Raw genomic sequence first — 18,040 nt, 5'->3', positions numbered from 1 at the left:
CATAAATGTTCTAGAGCCATTTTTTAAATCTTAACTATAGTGGAATACCACACACGTTGTTATTCGTACATCATGTACATAAAGGTCAGTTGTGTGTACATGCAAAGGATCTTCCCGTAACACATTCCACACAGTGAAACGGCTAAATCAGCCAATCAGAAATCTCGTTTCATCGCCGGTACCCGGATGTACCCGTGGGGCAATTAGCTACGTCATTGTTCACCGCCGGACACCCGCTGGAAATAAGGAATGGATTTACAAGAGCTATTAGCGTATTCATAACAAATTCTAGGTGAGTGTACTGTCGCCTTTACGGTCGTAAGGGACTTTAACTGTGCAGCCGTAATATTTGGGTAGGCCCGGGACGCTGGTTTCTGTTGTAGTAGCCTTACACCGGTTCTCTGTCATGTCGGAAAGAGCAGCGCAGTGAGCACACACAGCCGCCGGTGTCGAGCCCCTCCTTTCTCAACGAGCTAAATGCCCCGTTACTTAGGCCCACACACTTCAGATTAAGTCTATTCTTAAGCACAGCCGGAAAGCGCTCTTTCATGTTGCTGCAAAGGGCTGCTTTACCCTCTGTCTTGCCAACCAGCTATCATCGAGTCGAGCTAGCTAGTAGCGCTAGCATCAATATTGTCGCACGCAAATGTTAGCCGCGTTCGGTAACAATGTTATGTTAGGTTCGGCGTTTCCATGGTGCTCGTGGCTTCGTGAGCCGCTAGCCTTTGAAGCTTTAGAACAGTCACCCTTTCCTAGCATTCGACGAAAAATGTGAAGTTTTAATCGATGTTTTGTCTCCCACATTGCCCATCCAGAGTTTGATGCGTCTTTTTTGCGGGTTTAATAGCACTGCGTGTTAAAGGCCTAGCCGCCGTCTGTTAGCCAATGTGAGCCAGTCTGCCGGAGCAGGTGGGAGGGAACAGCTGCCGCTGTAAACGTGCTTCCGACCAGGACATTTCCTCTGACTGTTTGCTAAAATATTAAGAAGCTTTTATCACGCGTTAATGTTAGAGGTGAGTCCTGGAAAACTGGCTTTTTAAATACACTTAAAACGGTCCTCGATGAAAAAACAAACAAAAAAAAAAAAAAAAACATTTGTTTGTAAGGAAGCTTTGAAAGTTGGCTTTAAATGACTGGGTCAACAAAAACTAAGATAACTTGAGTTCGTTTGCCACATGCGACTAAATAATAAAGAGTCCCTGCTTATTGTTGTTCACTGCCATGCAAATATATCTTTCAATAAAATAGATCAATAAAGATGGCCTAAGCAATATACATGTGGGCGACCCAATTACTCTAAAAAAAAAAAATAATAATAATAATAAAAAAAAAGCTTTTTTTTTTTTGGCAGTTCATTTAGTACTAGGCAGTGAATTGGGCATTGGCACTTGATTTTGACTTCTTAGTGTTTGCATTTTTTTTTAAATTTACAGTTTAGTGAAGGTGACATTACTATATAGGTACGACGTTTTAATTGTTAGTGTTATTTTATGGTAAATTATTATGTGTATGTAACATTTAGTCCTTCTTGTTCATAAGCACAGCATTGTAACCTAGTAGTTTGAATAGTCTCAGGAAGCTGTAACTCACACCATTACTCCTATTTAATACTGCACATGATGTTTGTTAAATTGTATGTCTTCATAAATATAACTTTTTTAAGATAAGGACTTCAAAGTTTTCCTCGTATCAAGTCAGTTTTTACCCTCGGTCCGTCCGTCCATATGTGCAAAAACTTTGGCGTGGACTGAAGGCTGAGGGTTTTCAAGTGCAGGCACGTTATGTTTTATTCTTAAAAGAATAATAGAAGTCAATTATGGAAAAAGTAAAACAAAAAAACATGGGTTTTCTTTACACTATATGTTATAATACATGTTTTTGTGACTTCAACAGCAATGAACAATGACCATAGTTGACAGGTCTTCAGAAAAGTCTGACCACGAGTCAGTCGGGTGTAAGCGCTCCCCGTTCACCAGTGGAGACGTGGGGATGGATGGCAGCTGTTCCAGCAGCTGGGCAGTGGGCCCCACCATGCCCAGTGACTCTCCAAGACTGAAGGCTCCAGGAGGTTGCCTGGGGCCCACGCCTGGAGCTGCCGTCTACAATGGCACACTCTCTTCTGTGGATAGACCTAAAGAGCAAGGTACAAATGAAAACTTTTAACACATTTGTCCACTGAGTGTGTCTGAACTGACAGCAGAATGTTATCAAGGATGATGCCTAGTTTTATACATTGTATTGTAGGGTTTTCAGAGCCAGGCTTAGCCAAATTTTTTGTGAGACTTCTATTTCCTTTACAACACTTTTGGTTGTTACCAAGCAGTATTTATACATGCAATTCCAAAATAGACTAAGTAATTAAAATGTAACCTTTAAGGCTTACGTGCAAATAGGTGTGCAAAAAAGTATGGTATTTAGTAATTAGTATTTTTATTTACACATAAAATGCTGTTGTTCTCACAAAGCTTGGCTTTCTCTATGAGAGTGTAACGTAATTGATTTTGTGGGTGTTCTGCTGCTTCGACTCACTTTATTCATCAGTTACATAACTAAGCCAGTTTTAAAGTAAGAGCTTGATCAATCACTGGAGCTTATGATGCAATCGTAATTTTTCTATGAAGTGCAACAGCCTGACTTGTTTTGCAGCCTGGCTTGTGTCATTCAAAAACAAAAGCGAAAGCTAAACATGTCTTGTTTTTTATCTTCTGTTAATTTTCTGTATGCACAGTAATAAGCGAAGGTGATGGTATAGACTTGCCCCAGAAGATCCTCTTCCCTCCAGAGCGTCTCAACCTAAAGTGGACTCAAGTTCACCGCATTGGTGCAGGCCTGCAGAACATGGGGAATACCTGCTTTCTCAACTCAGCCCTGCAGTGTCTCACCTACACACCACCATTTGCCAACTATATGCTTACAAGGGAGCACTCCAAAATGTGTATGTTATATAATTGCATGGCATACAGTAATTCTCATGAAAATCATCCTAATCACAGCACATTTGGCAGCACCTAAAACATTGTTTTTGATCGTATGATGCATTGCAATTCAGTGGTTTATTTCTGTCTGTACTGTAGGTCATGAGCCGGGGTTCTGTATGATGTGCACCATGCAAAACCACATCATTCAGGTTTTCGCAAACTCTGGAAATGTAATTAAGCCTATTGGTGTGCTCAATGAGCTCAAAAGTAAGTTGTTTTCAGTTGACACTAGTTCCCTGATCTATAATGTTTTACCTGAAATGCATGACAGGAGGCGCTGTCTGACTGTCTGACCTTTTTAAATTTTGGAGGGAAATATTTTGTTGCTGTTAAAGTTTATATTTAAGTGAGTTATCACTTAAAAACCCTCTTATGTTTTTCCTGCAAAGGGATTGCAAAGCACTTCCGCTATGGAAGCCAGGAGGATGCTCATGAGTTCCTGCGGTACACAGTGGATGCTATGCAAAAGTCCTGCTTAGCTGGAACCAAGTAGGTTTCATTCTAAATTGAGTATATGCATGTATAAGACCAAATTATATGTTTACTTTAAAATGGTTTACTTATTTTTAGATGTGATCTGTGATGAGTAACCTAATCTAATGTAATTTTTATTAAAATGAAGCACTAAAACCAGCACTGTTTTATATATGAAACCAGTGTAGTGGCATATCCAAGTAGGTTATGGACATATTTGAAGCCTACATGCATTTTTAACTAAAAGTACAGCATGACATGTTTAATAGATGCATGACCCTGAGCACTGTGGTTCTCAGGGGACTCTTGAAAAGAGATTTTAGGATCCTCAAGTATCAGCCTGTTCTTACACTGTAGAAACAGGTGGCCTCTCAAATAATTACTCTTGCTCTGATTCCTCTCTTTCTCACTCCCACTCTTTTGGCTGTCACATTTTGATACTTGTCAGTGAATTTCTGTTCACTTAACAATATAGCTACCAAACATATGTTTGTTTGTTTCTTAATTATTAGGCAGTGAGTTAATCATTGTAAGTTTTAGTGTTTAAGTATGCATGTATTTATTTGTTACAGATTGGACAGGCAAACGCAGGCAACCACTTTCATCCACCAAGTATTTGGCGGCTACTTGAGATCCAGAGGTAAGTTATTTGTGTTGATTTATTCTTTAATCAACTGTGCCTCATGTTTTTATTGGAGAGTTTCATAAATCAATAAATTAACATAATTTTCTTCCTTTTGTAGTGAAATGTTTAAATTGCAAAGCAGTTTCAGACACATTTGACCCTTTTCTGGACATTACTCTGGAAATTAAGGTAATTAGATAAAATTGTGTATCTAATACTTTTCTGTTTTACTGCAGTACAAAACACCTGTCACATCATCAATTGCCCTAGACTAAAAATCCATTTTTCTTCATGCAGACTGCTCCCAGTGTCTCGAAGGCTCTGGAGCAATTTGTTAAACCAGAACAACTGGATGGAGAAAACGCATACAAATGCACCAAGTGAGTACTTTTATAGACAAATGGAATTAACCAGGATGATAGAAGGTTCCTTTTTTGTTTTGTTTTTTTCGTATTGTCAACTGTATCCCTAACTTTTATCTCCCGCTAGGTGCAAAAAAATGGTCACAGCCTCAAAGAGATTTACCATCCACCGCAATGCCAATGTGCTTACCCTCTCACTTAAACGCTTTGCAAACTTCACTGGAGGCAAAATCACAAAGGTAATGACTAATTGCAACTACAATATGTAGTAACATGATATTTTCAATAGTAAGCACCCTTCTGTGTAATAAACAGCCAGCAGTCGGCAATTTATAGATTTTAGTTTGATATGACTAACTGTTCTTTGGATACCAGGATGTGAAATATCCTGAGTATCTGGACCTGCGGCCCTTCATGTCTCAGTCCCAAGGGGAGCCTCAGGTCTACGGGCTGTACGCTGTGCTGGTCCACTCCGGATTCAGCTGTCATGCTGGACACTACTTTTGCTATATTAAGGTACTGGTACTGAAACTGTATCAGGGTGTTTCTGTTATAAAGTACGCATGCACACATTTGTCTCTGCACTCCATCACCTCACTTTTTAACAGCTTAGTGCAGACTTGGTGCAGACAGAAGTCACAGTTTGGGTGAAAAAATGTAAATGTAATATACTGTAATTTGTTTCTCTCAGGCAAGTAACGGTCAGTGGTATCAGATGAATGACTCCTCTGTGTCTGTCAGCGACATCAGGTCTGTTCTCAACCAACAGGCCTATGTTCTTTTCTACATCAAGTGAGTAAACCATAATTCAGATTTTCTTTTTTAATAATTATGTATGTCTCTATCAAGAGTAATTAAGTTGTCCAAGCTATGAGACAATTTAATTACGCTTTGGAAGCTATCGACACCTACACACCCCTGTCCCGGCCTTTCCTTTAAAACCAACATGGTCTGACTGCAGAGTGTGAAGATGAGTATGGCTAATAAGTAGATAAATCGTATGGCTACATAAATTTGCCAATCAAAATGGGAGTTTAAAAAAAAAAAAAATTCTGCAACAACTCAAGTAGTGGATTGTTGTCAGCAGAGGCAGATCTGTGTGTGTGGGGGGGGGGGGGCAGTTGTAGAGCCCCTAACTTAGCCCCCTAGCTCTAAAAACTATACTAAACAAAACAACAAAAGCAAATCGTCATTATTCCCAAAAGCCTCTCAAAGTATTGTCATAAAAGATTACTTCACCCAAAAATTATAATTATAGAAATAATCTTGGCACCTTAAATACTTAACTATGCTCCTGTATAAAATTTGCAGAGCCTGAGTAACGATTGAGCCTCCTGCGCTGCACACACGGTGTGTGTCTGGAAAGAGAGTCTTAAGTTTCAGTGACAGTGTGGTCAATATCACGGTAATAAACCTGTACAATGAAACCAGGTTACATCCTTACTGTTAAACTGGGAAAATAACTAATACAGTGAGAAAAATACAAGGATTTTAACCCTGAAATTTTCATATCTTGACACTTGCAGGCCACAAGGAAAAGAAAAAGTAAAATCATTATTAGTTATTTTCGGAAAAAACTGAGGAATGAGCAGGAGGAAGAAGAAAGAATGATAGAGAAACCAGGAGGGTCAGGGCTGAAGAGCGCCACTGAGAGAGGAACAGAAGAGAAAGTATGAAGTGAGAATAAGAAAAATATTAGGGATGCACCGATACAGATACCAGTATTGGGTATTGGGTCCGATACTCAGCATGTGTACTTGTACTTGTTAAAGTACTCCAGTACAACCGCACCGATACCACTTAACAGCAGCATGACATTTGCAATTAAGTGCAGCAGGTACGCAGCAGAGGAGTAATGTCAGCAGTGTGGAGATTTTCAAAATAAATGACAGTGACAAAAGTAACGCTGACTGCAAGTAATGTTAAAGACACAGACAGATACAGACGGAGTGTTCTGTCTGCCCTCTGCGTACATTCCATCCCTTTTCCAGGTGCTCGCGGATGGGTACCCAGACAGAGAATAGCACCAGGAACCGTGGAGGTAGCGGATCTTTTCAAAGAGCGACTGTGTGAGTTAGAGAAAAACTACTGACATATTTATGACAACTACGATCAATATCAACATTAGTATCCACATTAGTGTTACCTCTGTCGTCTCCATGTTTATTATTACTGACTTTCTTCTTCTCAAAAAACTTTACTATTCTTCGAGGTATCCGGCCAGTATGGTTAATTAAGAGCGGCGCCTCATGGTGTTGCTGTTGACATTAAATGTCAGTAGCAGCACTTTGTTACAGTCAGACTAATGACAACAACAATAAAGCACATTTTCAAAAATAACTAAGAACTGTAATGGTGTTATTAAGTACTCGTATCGGTACACAGTATAAGCAAGTACTCGTATGTAAGTACTTGTACTCGGTCTGGAAAAAAGTGGTATCGGTGCATACCTAAAAAATATGATGTCAATGTGAGGGATGAAAATTAGGAAGTGTTGGTTTCTGAAAGAGAGACAGAAGCAGATGCTGAGGAGGCAGATGGAGAGAGTGACGGCAGGGAGTCAGAGGATCCCCCCTTGATTTCAGCCGGACCATTCAGTATGGTTTTATTTTCCATATAGATTCCAGTTCAGTGACCTAACATGTTACTCACTAATTTAACACATTTTCCACTAATAGCCTTTGTTATAAGGTTAGATATGTAAAACTTTACATGTATCTTATTTTACCAGTAATTATGATAAAACTAAAGATGAAGCAAATGTCTACTGTATTGCATAACATTTCAAAAAATAGTTTGAGTGTTATTGACTCCATTTATACATATATGGGGATTCCACGTACCACACTGAGGACGTTCCCTTGCCACCCTGACAAGACCTCCTGCCACCTCATTGCCACCCCATATAAAATTTTCTAGATCCGTTACTGGTTGACAGATGTGGAAAAAGAAAAAAAGAAATACTGTAGTTAAAGCAGTATTTCTGATGCAATAGTATTGTTGATCTAGAGGGATTTATTTAGCTTTTTTCAAGAGAGTTAATGCATGGCATAGATAGTTATAACTGGTTATGCAGAGTTCTTCCTCTGTGTTATCCGTTTATAAACGTCACAGGTATTTGTAACTATGGGATTGTTGTTGGAAAGTGATCCTGCAACATCAGCTGTTTTGAGTGAGCACCTCAGTGGACCCAATCACGTGTGTATTCGATGCAGCTTGTGATTGTGGTGTGATTATTCAGTTATGTTTGGTGTAAGCAAGGGTTACTGCTTAACTGTCCACTTTGTGTAGTCTGAAAACAAAACAGAAACATGCAAGATGGATTTGTTCCAAAGTCATTTATGTTATTATGTATGTTTACATTTCATATTTATGCTTTGTGATTGCTTGAAAGTTTGCTGAAAATTTATTTTATGAGTTACTTGTTTGGATTGGGACCTCAGCCTCCCCTATTTTGATAGATTTTATTTAAAAATTTGTTCCAGAAGCTTTTTTAAAAATCTGTGGAGCTCTGGCATTTAGGGATTCTTTCATTGTAGGAACATTGAGTATCAGTCTTTTTTATTTTATTTATCTCTTAAACTTGTGTCATTGATGTCCATCTCTTCTGTGTCATTAGGTCCAGTGATGTGAAAAAAGTCGGAGAGTACAGCCACATGAGCCATAACCCTGGCATCCCTGGTCAGTCATCACCAAGGCCTGTCGTGATACCACGCATCAACACCACCGTCCACCACAACAATATTGGCTTCATAGGCCCCCAGCTGCCCCCACATATGAACAAGGTACTGCACCCTCTTGAACAGTAGTGCCTCACTTCGCGGTGTTTGATTACCAGAGATTAATGAATTTAAGGTTGGTATCCAGGTTCTGACCAAGAGAACATGTTTCATTTCTTTTCTTTTCTCTCCTCCCTCAGAGTACTCTCCACGTTAATGGGAATGGATCTCTGAGGGACTACCCTACCACCTCCAAGCCCAGCACCAGCAGCAGTGTTGTGGGGAAACCTAGCCACGGACTGGCCTCCTCCTCTTCTTCCATTTCCCACTCAATCAGCCGGCCCACAATGATCCCAGACCACGACAAACGGCAAAAGCTTTCTTTCTTCATCGGACAAGGCAAACAAAACCGCCCGTCCTCTTCATCAGTGTCCTCCTACAGCCAGCCGTCCTCTGCCAGCAGCTCCTCCTCCAGCTCCTCGTCGTCCTCGCAGTCTACCTCAGATGTTCGCTTTGTCCCACGTCATCTTAATCACATTAACGGCACATCTCGCAGTAATGGCGATCACCATGGTGGAGGGAATGGAGCATCATTCTTGGTGCCATACAGCCAAGAGTCCTCTGAGGAATCAGACCAGGAGAACTGTGGCGCTCTGGATAATGGCAGTTTTAAGTCTCACGTTAATGGGAACAACAGAACAGCAGACATCTTTGACACAGCTCCACATGCCACTAATGGGGAGACAGGATTACATCATAATGGTAACGGATTAAATGGATTAACCTATGGCATCTCTAAATCCAGCCAAAACGGGCACCATTATGGGCACCACAAAGTCAACGGGCATGAGAACTCTGAGGTAAATGTTAGTTTATTACATGTTAGTCTGGGTTTCTACTGGAATTTATAAGTCCCCAAATCCAATTCTCAAAATTTCAGGCTTCAAAATGTCTTGTGCTTTTTAAAAATGAATGTAATTTAGTGCTCAGTTGAAGCCCACTGAAAATTACACATTTGAAAACATTCAAATTAGGAACTTATAATGGCATTATGGTTGAAAACATAAAGCTGTGGTAAAAAGCCACTAGTATCTTTCTGCCATCATGTCCTAAGGTTCAGTGATTATATCAGGAGCATCACAGTGTGACTGGATGTGAAACTGGGCTTAACTGTAAAAGGCTTCAAGTTAAAGTTAAACATAAACCCTGGTTAATTTTAAATAACATTTCTATATCTTCATAATCCATTGATACTTGATACTTTGTTTTATACCTTAAGTGATTGTTGTTTTTTGGTTTGTGGTCAGATTTCTGGCAGTCATCATGGCAGTTTGTCCTCGGAGGGAAATGTTGCTACTAATGGAGTAGATGCTAACCACAGTAAACCAAGGTAAGAGACATGTCAACTTGTGACCTGAAAAATTCAGATGAAACAAAATTATAGAACTTATGTCATTTTTTAAAAATTTCTTTTGTTTCTCTTTTGTTCTTCAGCAGAGAGGTACATAGTTGTGCCACAGCCCAGGCCAGTTCCTTTCAGAGTGTCCATCCTGCTGCCACCGAAAGCCTGCCCCTTTCCACATCTGACTCAAGGGCTAAAACTGTGTCCGAACCCTTGCCCCAGCATGCACCATCATCCTCTGTCAGCTCTACGCCTGCAGCCACCAAAACACATTCTGGAGAATCTGCTTCCTCTTCTCCACATCACAGCAAACCCGCGGCCTTACCTGCCCCATCCGACAGATCCCAGAGCACCACTGGTGCCACCACTGTTCCACCGAAGGTTAGCACATGTGACGATAAATCCAAGGATCTGACGGAAACCAATGGTCCGGCAGCAGCAAGTGAAGGATATACAGCTACAAAGGAGCACCATCAGTCCAAGCCCAGTTCAAGAGGCAATGAAAGACAATCCTCCAGAGACAGGGATCGAAACAGACTGTACTCCTCTGATTGGAGCAGAGACAGAGAGAGACATTACAGGGACAGGAGTCAGGAGCGAGAAAGTGATGGGGATCGCTACAGATCCAGGAGGGACTACCGAGATCACCACCAACAACATCGATCACATAGGGACCGTTTGCCTCAGTATGATCGCTACCACAGGGATATGGAGTCTGAGCGTCGCTGGGAGCGAACTTACCACCCAAGGGAGCGAGATCGGGACAGGTGCTCTCACCATTACCACCATTACCGCCACCACCGCAGAGAGGACTGGGAACGCGAGCGGAGAGGACACGGTTACCCCTACCGAGATGACTCTCATGGCCGCTGGAGGTGGCAGGAGACTCGAGAGTCACGGATGATGAAGGACAAGAGCAACGGCAAGGACAGGGACTATTACTATTCAAAAGACAGCACTTCCTTGCCTGCTGTGATGACAGAAAATACCAGTAGGTCCAAGGCGTCGTCACCCAGAGCTTCATTCACCACATCTGCATCTGCTTCCAGTAAAGAAGAACAAAATTGCAAGACTGAAGTAGCTGTCAAGAAGGAGAGAGATGACAGCTCAGATGGCTATCTTGTTAAAAAACACAAGAAGAGCAAAAAGAAGAAGAAGTCAAAGGACAAAGATAGACATCGTGACAGTGGGTGAGTAATTGTTTTACATTGTTCAGGACAAGCTAAACACTTGGCTATATTCTAGCTTTGAAAATTTCTTTCAGTTCAGTTTTTGATTTCAGTTTTAGGGTTTTTCAGGTATTACAGCCTTGATTTATGGAAGCTGAAAAAGTAGGATGAAATGGCATCAAATATCATGTAGAAGTATAATGTTAAGGAAGAGTAAGTTTGTCTGTCTTTTTCACCTTTGCTGATAACGGAGTCTGATATCACCTTCTTGGATATAAACGGCAGGCTGACTATAATGTTTTCTATCTTCCAATAGAAGCTCTGAGGTGGATTCAGACAAAGTCACCGAAACAAAAAAGAAGAAAAGAAAGAGGAGGCAGCGAGACAGCGAGGAAAGAGAGAGCCGCAAGCGATGTCACTACGACACCCAGGACAGCAAATGCAACATTGATTGTTCACCGGAAAAACGGCGTCGCACAGACTATGCTGACAATGGCAGCGACCACCCACTCACCTCCTGTAACGTGTCATCCACGGCCCCTCCAAACGGTTCATCTCACCACCACCTCAACGGATACACAGGTAGGACAGATTTCAACAACTCAGCACTGATATAAATAAATCCAGCTGCAGAGCATGGCAGTGTTAAGGGTCAGTCTTTTTTTTTTTCTGTAGGAAACGGTTACAGTCGAACTAATGGCAACTCCCATTGATTCTCCAGCTGTGAAATCCTACCTGTGCGAGGAGGTGAGTGTGCTTAATATTCATTCACAGCAAAGGGTTGTGAACAGTCTGGGAAATTTATGGAATGAGGCAAAACTAAGATTTTGAAAAATCATCTAATTAAAGTTTTCTTTAATGAAATTTGAAAGTTTTGGAATTTTTAAAAAGTAAAGCTGCTGACCTGAATGCGAAAACATGATTTTTAGTTTGTTTTAATGTGCATTCATCTGTAAATCACTGATCTGAGCTGATCAGTATCAGACTTTGATACGGGTTCTGCAGGTCCTTAACACTTTCAGTGCCATGGGCCGATTAAATCGGCTTTACGAAAACAACCTGTAAAGTGCCACGGGCCGATCAGATCGGCTTTGGAGAACACGCCATATTTGTGTACAAACAAACCATCCACCCCCATTTCTTTCTCACATTTCGATGACGTTCTTTCTGTGTCCCCCTTTTGAGACCAATCAGACGGGAATTTGAGGTCACGCGACCGAATAATATTTTTATATCTTTTTAATGTTTCTTATTCTCCGGTGTTTCATCAGAGGGAGCCCTCCATGCAGGGGGGCGGCTGTGGACTCCAGGGGCTGTGGCGCCTTCTCTCACTGGGGTCCACTCCTTTCTGGTGGGTGGGGGTCCCAGTTGGCCCTCTCCCACTAGTTGGGATGCGGGGCTGTGTTGCTGGTGCCTGGTCGCCGGGGTCGGCGGCTGCCTCCTGGTGCAGATGGCTCCCTGAGACAGCACCTCCTAAATTGATGTTTTACTTTTACTTGTACATTTTTGTTCTGGTCTACCCGTGCTCAGTCAGTCTTCTTAAGTATGTGTGAGCTTGTGGGTTTGCATGTATATGTGTGTGTGTGCGGGTGAGTGGATGGGTGTGGGTGGGGGGCGGTACTGATTTTTAAACTGATATGTAAAGCACTTTGTGCTACAGTTTTTAATGTATGAAAAGTGCTATATAAATAAAGATTATTATTATTATTATTATTATTATGAATTATGCAAATTACGATCAATAATGAATCGGCTGCGTCCGGGGCGTTTTGAATCTAATTAGCAATCGGTCGGATGTTACCGAGCGGTTTCCTGCAGGATTCTTCAAATATTATAAAAACGACGCGAAATACTGAAAAACAGCCAAATTCTGTGGCACTTTTAAGGCTTATTAGCCCCTTAACTGTCTGGCACTTGAAGAGTTAAAAAATCTAAAATGGAATAATCTGAATTTTAACCGAACATTTAACTGAAAGTGTCTTAAATACAATTTCGTCAACCCTCAAACGGATTGGATTTTGAAGTTAACATTCATTTGATGAAGTTGCATTAACTTCTGGTGTTTGTCAAATTTGACCACATTGTAATAAAACTCCAGAATCAAACCTCTATGAAACTAATATCACTGACTGAAATCCTCCAATGTCAACATTAAATGTATGTTGGGGGAAAAAACTAAATATTGAAATACAAATTTGGCTAAATTAATTTACTTATTAGTTCTAGAACTCTTCTATCCTTGGGACTTATTCCAGTATAGACGTGCAAATGACAGAAGAACTAAATAAAAAATCACAGGAAAATTTGTGGAAATTTGAAAATTTGTGTTTAAAAATGTGTGGGAAGCAAACCAGAGGGTATATCATAGCTCTTCTTTCTCGTCTCAGACTCGAAGACCAGGAAACGCATCAACACCATTTTAACAACAGCGGAGGAATGACATCAACAGTTTTTTGACGTGGTGCTTCTTCATTGGAAATATTGTATTTTTACCACAACTGAAGTGTTTTAAATGTTCAGTAATCTTTTATTAATGGCATCAGTTTACTTGCCGTAATTCTCCTAAGTATGGTTAAAATACTGTCAAGCAGTGAACATTTATGATGAAAAATATTAATATATACTTGTATGAACACAAACAAAAGCCTGGAGCTTAAACATCTCAGCTGCTGCTCAGTGGAACTCAGGACTTGAAAACTTGTTCACATCCATCATGGATTATCCACCTGCTTTCAAATAAGAAAGAGACAAAGGGAAAGTGTGTCGCCTTACAGAAGAACAGTAAGGCTTCACATGGGCTGCAAGAGCAAGATACAACCATATCTACAGAGCTGCAATGTTTTTCAGTTTTTTTCCCCCCTTTAATCCCACTGGGTAAAGACAAACTGTTGGAGGGAGATACACTCATGAATGAGACGGACAGAAGAGTGCTGAGGTGGGAAATGAGGCTTCGCTGACTGATACCTCCACATTACCCTGGACAGACTTGAGGACATTTCCCAGCTTTTTTGTTTCCATTTCGCTCTGAAGCCTAAGATTCACTCTCTGATTTTATTATTATAATTATTATTATTATTGTTTCTGAATCTTTTTCACAGTTGCAGTTTTTTTCTGGCTCATGCCTCTCGTCTCACATTCTTTTATTTTTTTCCTTTTTAAATGTTTAAAAAAAGAGAAACATCTACATTTGTTTCCATGGCTGTGGACCACATGTTTGCTTTTTAATGAAAACTACAGTTTGTGTCTTCTAGCGTCATAAAGAATACTGTGAATTTAATTTTGAACTGTACTATCAGTTATTTTTATATGTAAAACTCCTGTATCAGGATTATTAGATGTTTTGCTTTGTTTTTAGAAAAACTCTGATTTTCGTTTTGACCATATTCTCTGGACATTATTCATTGAGTATGGTTTGCTTCTGTTTTGTGTTTGTTTTTTTTTCTTTTTCTTTCAACTCAAGACAGAAGTTGGAAAACTACTGTTAAACCTAGTTTAGCATGTCAGAATTTATACATTGGATAAGGTTAAAGCCTTAAAAATACATTTGTTAATGTCAGAAATTGTAATTTGTTGTTGGTTTTTGATTTTGTTTATGAGCTGCATTGAAATGAACAAAACATGCTGAATGAGATGAAGACTGAAGAGTTGCCAGGGATTTTTGAGAAGTTCCTGTCTGCCTTTGTAATATATAGAATAATGGATAGATTGTATTCAAGCCACTTGTTGAACAAACTTTCCACTTCGGTTAAATGATGTAGATACTGTCAGTGAGCATTTAGAAGGATGCAAATTATTAACACCTTTGTATTCAGGTTTTGTTAAATATACACTTTTCTAGTTCTTACTAATATGTATAAGATGGGTCAGCAAGGCGGCTCAGCTCACTTATTTTATTCACAACACAGTCTCCATGTTTGAAATAACCAAAGACCTGGTAAGTTTGGTGAGTCGGGGTTCTTCTCACTGAATTCACATGAACACAAAAGCTGTTTTCTGAACCGCATGGGTTTTTTTTTTATTATTCCAAGTCTTCATCAAGAGTATTCAGGGGCAGTTTTTTTCCCCCCCTCGAACCGAGATCAAGATGCATTTGAAACTTTGACAGCGTAATAAGGAAAAAGTCCAGTCTCAATTTCCGTTTGACAGAAAACTGCACTCCGAGTCCAGTCAGTATTCACATGTTTGGAAAATCCAGTTTGTTTTTGCTTCAAGGGGTCTGTTGAACCTGTTTCTGTCCTCTCCGATCCTCTCCTTTCATATATAACTTCATGTATAATCCAATTCTCAGTAATAACTTGGTGCGAGGAGACTTAACTGACTCACCACTGCTCTGTACGGAGCTGCACAAGGTCCCTCTTCCACTACTGTAAACTGTTGTTGAAACAAACTAAAAAGGTGAACGGGTACAGGCTACGGCCATAATGATTTACATGCTACATAAACACAACAAAGGAAAAAAAACAGTATGTACATTATATACTATACATGCATTATGTGAATTGGGGCTGCCTCTTTTGTTAAATTGAGAAAATAAATACAGAAGAAATGATCACAGAGGTGGATCTTCAATACTTAAAATACTTATTTAAAAGATGGTTTACACGAGAGTGGATGCTTATGTTGTGGCCACGTGAAATGAAAGGCTTGCTGCACTCGGTATGTCAGATTACTTCCCAAATTATTTTTAAAAGGAAAAAAAGTGGTGATGTTGATTGTTCAGGCTGCCGCATTAGTAGCTGACAGATAAATCAGGAGGTTTGCATATGCAGATACAGTCACTTGAAGGCGAACAATCAGACCAGCTGATTTCTAACTTGAGGTGTACTGTAGTTTTATGTTGGTGTTGGCAGTTAAAGGATAAGATAGAGGTGAAGGTAAAATAGTTTGGCATCTGGGAATCTTTCTGGAAGATAAAAAACAGGCAAGAAGGCAATAAGGATGAATTATTAGGTTTCATATTCACTGCTGCAGCAGATTCGGTGTAATTCCTTTTATGTCCAGCAGAGGGCAGTGCAGTCATAGCTTCACTTTGCTGAGATTTGTAGTGATTCCAATCCTGTGGACTGTTGCCATTAATGTAGTCCTCATCCGTCTGTCCTCACCCGTCATGGCTGCACACAGTTCATTCTTACTCGAACCTCAGTCTGTGATGGGTTTTAGAACCTTCACATTAAACTTGATTTGAAAAAAAAAAAAAAACAGATGCAGATGCCGTCAGCCCTGAATAAAAATCCCCTTCATAACATACACAGACTCTGCTGGTCACAGATGTAGCGACAGAGCAGCAGACTAGGAGTGGTAGTAGGGTTGAAGGTGTGGGCGGTCATCATTTCTTATTGGCTATCCTCCGCTTCCTGGTGGCTAGCATGTCGTAGAAGGGATCCCTGCTGATGCTGGCTCTGTGGAAAACAGGACAGGAAGGAACACATCACTCATTGACTCTTTCCAGCTGTTCACAGGATGCAGAGAACATGCAGACATCCGCTCTTCTGCTGCGTGTTCGACTGATGTGAAAACAATTTGAATGAACTGTACTTTCACATAACTACATCATGTAGTCTAGTGTCTTTCAATAAACATACTTCAGGCTTTCTGTACATTTACACAAGTTTGATTTAAGACCTTATCAAAGACCATTATGAAGACAACTCTGTTAATATTGAATGGGTCACACTGGGGCTAGACCTGGATGTATTCTGATAAATTCTGATGAAATTGCACAGTTAGCATTAGTGGTTATTGCTTTTGGGGTCTTGCTACAGGCCTACGTTAATGGATTTTAGATTTATTAAAGACCTACAGAAACCCTGATTCACAATCTGCCTTAAAAGATTCACTGTGTTAATATCTAGTGACATCTACCCGTAGAGTTGAAAATTTCAACCAGCTGCATCACCCCATCCACTGGAAAAAAATATAAATGTTACCAAGTGTATTTTTCTCATTTCTAGCCAAAACATCTCATCACACTTTAAATAAGACATGATCACCTTAAGGGTAACTTTTCAGTGAGATATAAGAACTTATTTTTAGACAATAGATCTTGAAAAATCTTATTTCAAAAAGTCTTGCCATGATAATTTTCACTTGCTCCATTGGCAGATTTTGTTTTTTGCTTAATTCAAGATTTTTTTGTTTAACTCAAGCAAAAAAAATCTGCCAATGGAACAAATGAAAATTATCCTGGTAAGACTTCTTGAAATATGATTTTCAAGATCTATTGTCTAAAAATGAGTTCTTATATCTCACTGAAAAGTTACTCTTTAGGTGATTATGTCTTCTTTTAAGTGTGATGAGATATTTTGACTAAAAATGAGAAAAAATACACTTGGTAAGATTTGGATTTTTTCCAGTGTCCAGCGACTGTTTGTCCATTCTGGGCTCTTTACCTATGGGAATATTAACTCTGGTGTACACTCAAATATAATACGAGATAATAATGTACCTTAGCACTATTTTATAAACACTATAAAACAGAGATAATACACTAGAAGACAGCTAGCGGTAGTATAGTGTCATTGATGTCCATTGACTGCAGAGGAGTTAACAGGCTGCTAAATACCAAAAGGCACCACTCCAACACAAAATCAAAAACTGAAGCAAGTTTGGTGAGCAAATATTGAATGGTTTCCCAGTTACGATCTGGAAACAAAGTCATGACAGACGGGTGGATGGGTAGACATGGTGTCTGCTAACTAAAAAGGAGAAGACGTCCATTTGGAGCCACTGAAAGAACATGGCCGGCTCTGAACAACAACCCATTCCCTCTGTAGATACAAAGGGCTCATTCTAACAAAAATACTATGACTCCATTTTTGCAATCTCAACGTCTATAAATCCCTCTACGCCTAGCATGTTGGACTTTTAATGTCAGATGCATTGATCAGCCTTTAAACTTGACATTCACAGTGATTTGTTCCACCTCTAAAACCTGTATCCAGTCACTGTCGTATTAACATCTCAACCTAACTTCAATGCTTGTTATCCACATAAACAGGAGGTACAGCACACACTAAAATGAACCCCAAAGTGTTATCAGTTATCCTCCAGGCTGCCTCAGAGGAAAAAGATGTCCAAAGTTAAAATGTACATATTATTTTATGTTACTATGACAGCTTGCCAGTTGTCAGTGCTGCACGTTTGAGATAGAGTGCAGTCGTCATCAGTGTGAGAGCTCTTACATAAACTGACATAATGGGAAAACGAGATGAGGAGGGGAAAACCTGAACCTGAACCACCTCAAGTAGAGCTGAAAACCTGTATTTAAGGGTTGGATTTTTTGGAAGTGTGAATTGTGGTGTGTGTCTGTGT

The 18,040-nt window shown here is 40.0% G+C and overlaps 2 protein-coding genes across 4 annotated transcripts in view; one reads left to right on the top strand and one right to left on the bottom strand.

Moving 5' to 3' along the window:
- The first annotated feature begins 177 nt into the window (after positions 1-177).
- usp42 (ubiquitin specific peptidase 42) lies at positions 178-15,278 on the top strand. Of its 3 annotated transcripts, none has more exons than XM_030122310.1 (18): positions 178-292; positions 1,894-2,143; positions 2,729-2,935; positions 3,075-3,185; positions 3,368-3,467; positions 4,025-4,092; positions 4,196-4,266; positions 4,375-4,457; positions 4,567-4,678; positions 4,815-4,955; positions 5,131-5,231; positions 8,059-8,224; positions 8,359-9,018; positions 9,466-9,548; positions 9,656-10,750; positions 11,046-11,311; positions 11,405-11,476; positions 13,117-15,278. In XM_030122310.1, exons 2-17 carry the CDS (start codon positions 1,903-1,905, stop codon positions 11,440-11,442), a joined length of 3,543 nt encoding a protein of 1,180 aa, XP_029978170.1. In that variant the 5' UTR covers positions 178-292; positions 1,894-1,902; the 3' UTR covers positions 11,443-11,476; positions 13,117-15,278. The 3 variants fall into 3 exon arrangements, with proteins under 3 accessions (XP_029978170.1, XP_029978172.1, XP_029978169.1); XM_030122312.1 differs by having other exon boundaries at positions 9,653-10,750; positions 11,049-11,311; XM_030122309.1 differs by having other exon boundaries at positions 9,653-10,750.
- The window catches only part of LOC115410602 (cytohesin-3), a 47,549-nt gene continuing 44,247 nt past the window's right edge, over positions 14,739-18,040 (bottom strand). Inside the window, exon 13 of the mRNA XM_030122317.1 lies at positions 14,739-16,128. Coding sequence (XP_029978177.1) covers positions 16,056-16,128 — 73 coding nt within the window. The 3' untranslated portion in view covers positions 14,739-16,055. The remainder of the gene's footprint in view (positions 16,129-18,040) is intronic.

The sequence above is a fragment of the Sphaeramia orbicularis genome, chromosome 19, assembly GCF_902148855.1.
Source record: "Sphaeramia orbicularis chromosome 19, fSphaOr1.1, whole genome shotgun sequence".
Lineage (NCBI taxonomy): Eukaryota > Metazoa > Chordata > Actinopteri > Kurtiformes > Apogonidae > Sphaeramia > Sphaeramia orbicularis.
The sequence above is the reverse complement of the archived record's forward strand: the minus strand, read 5'-3'. Positions and strand labels throughout refer to the sequence as shown.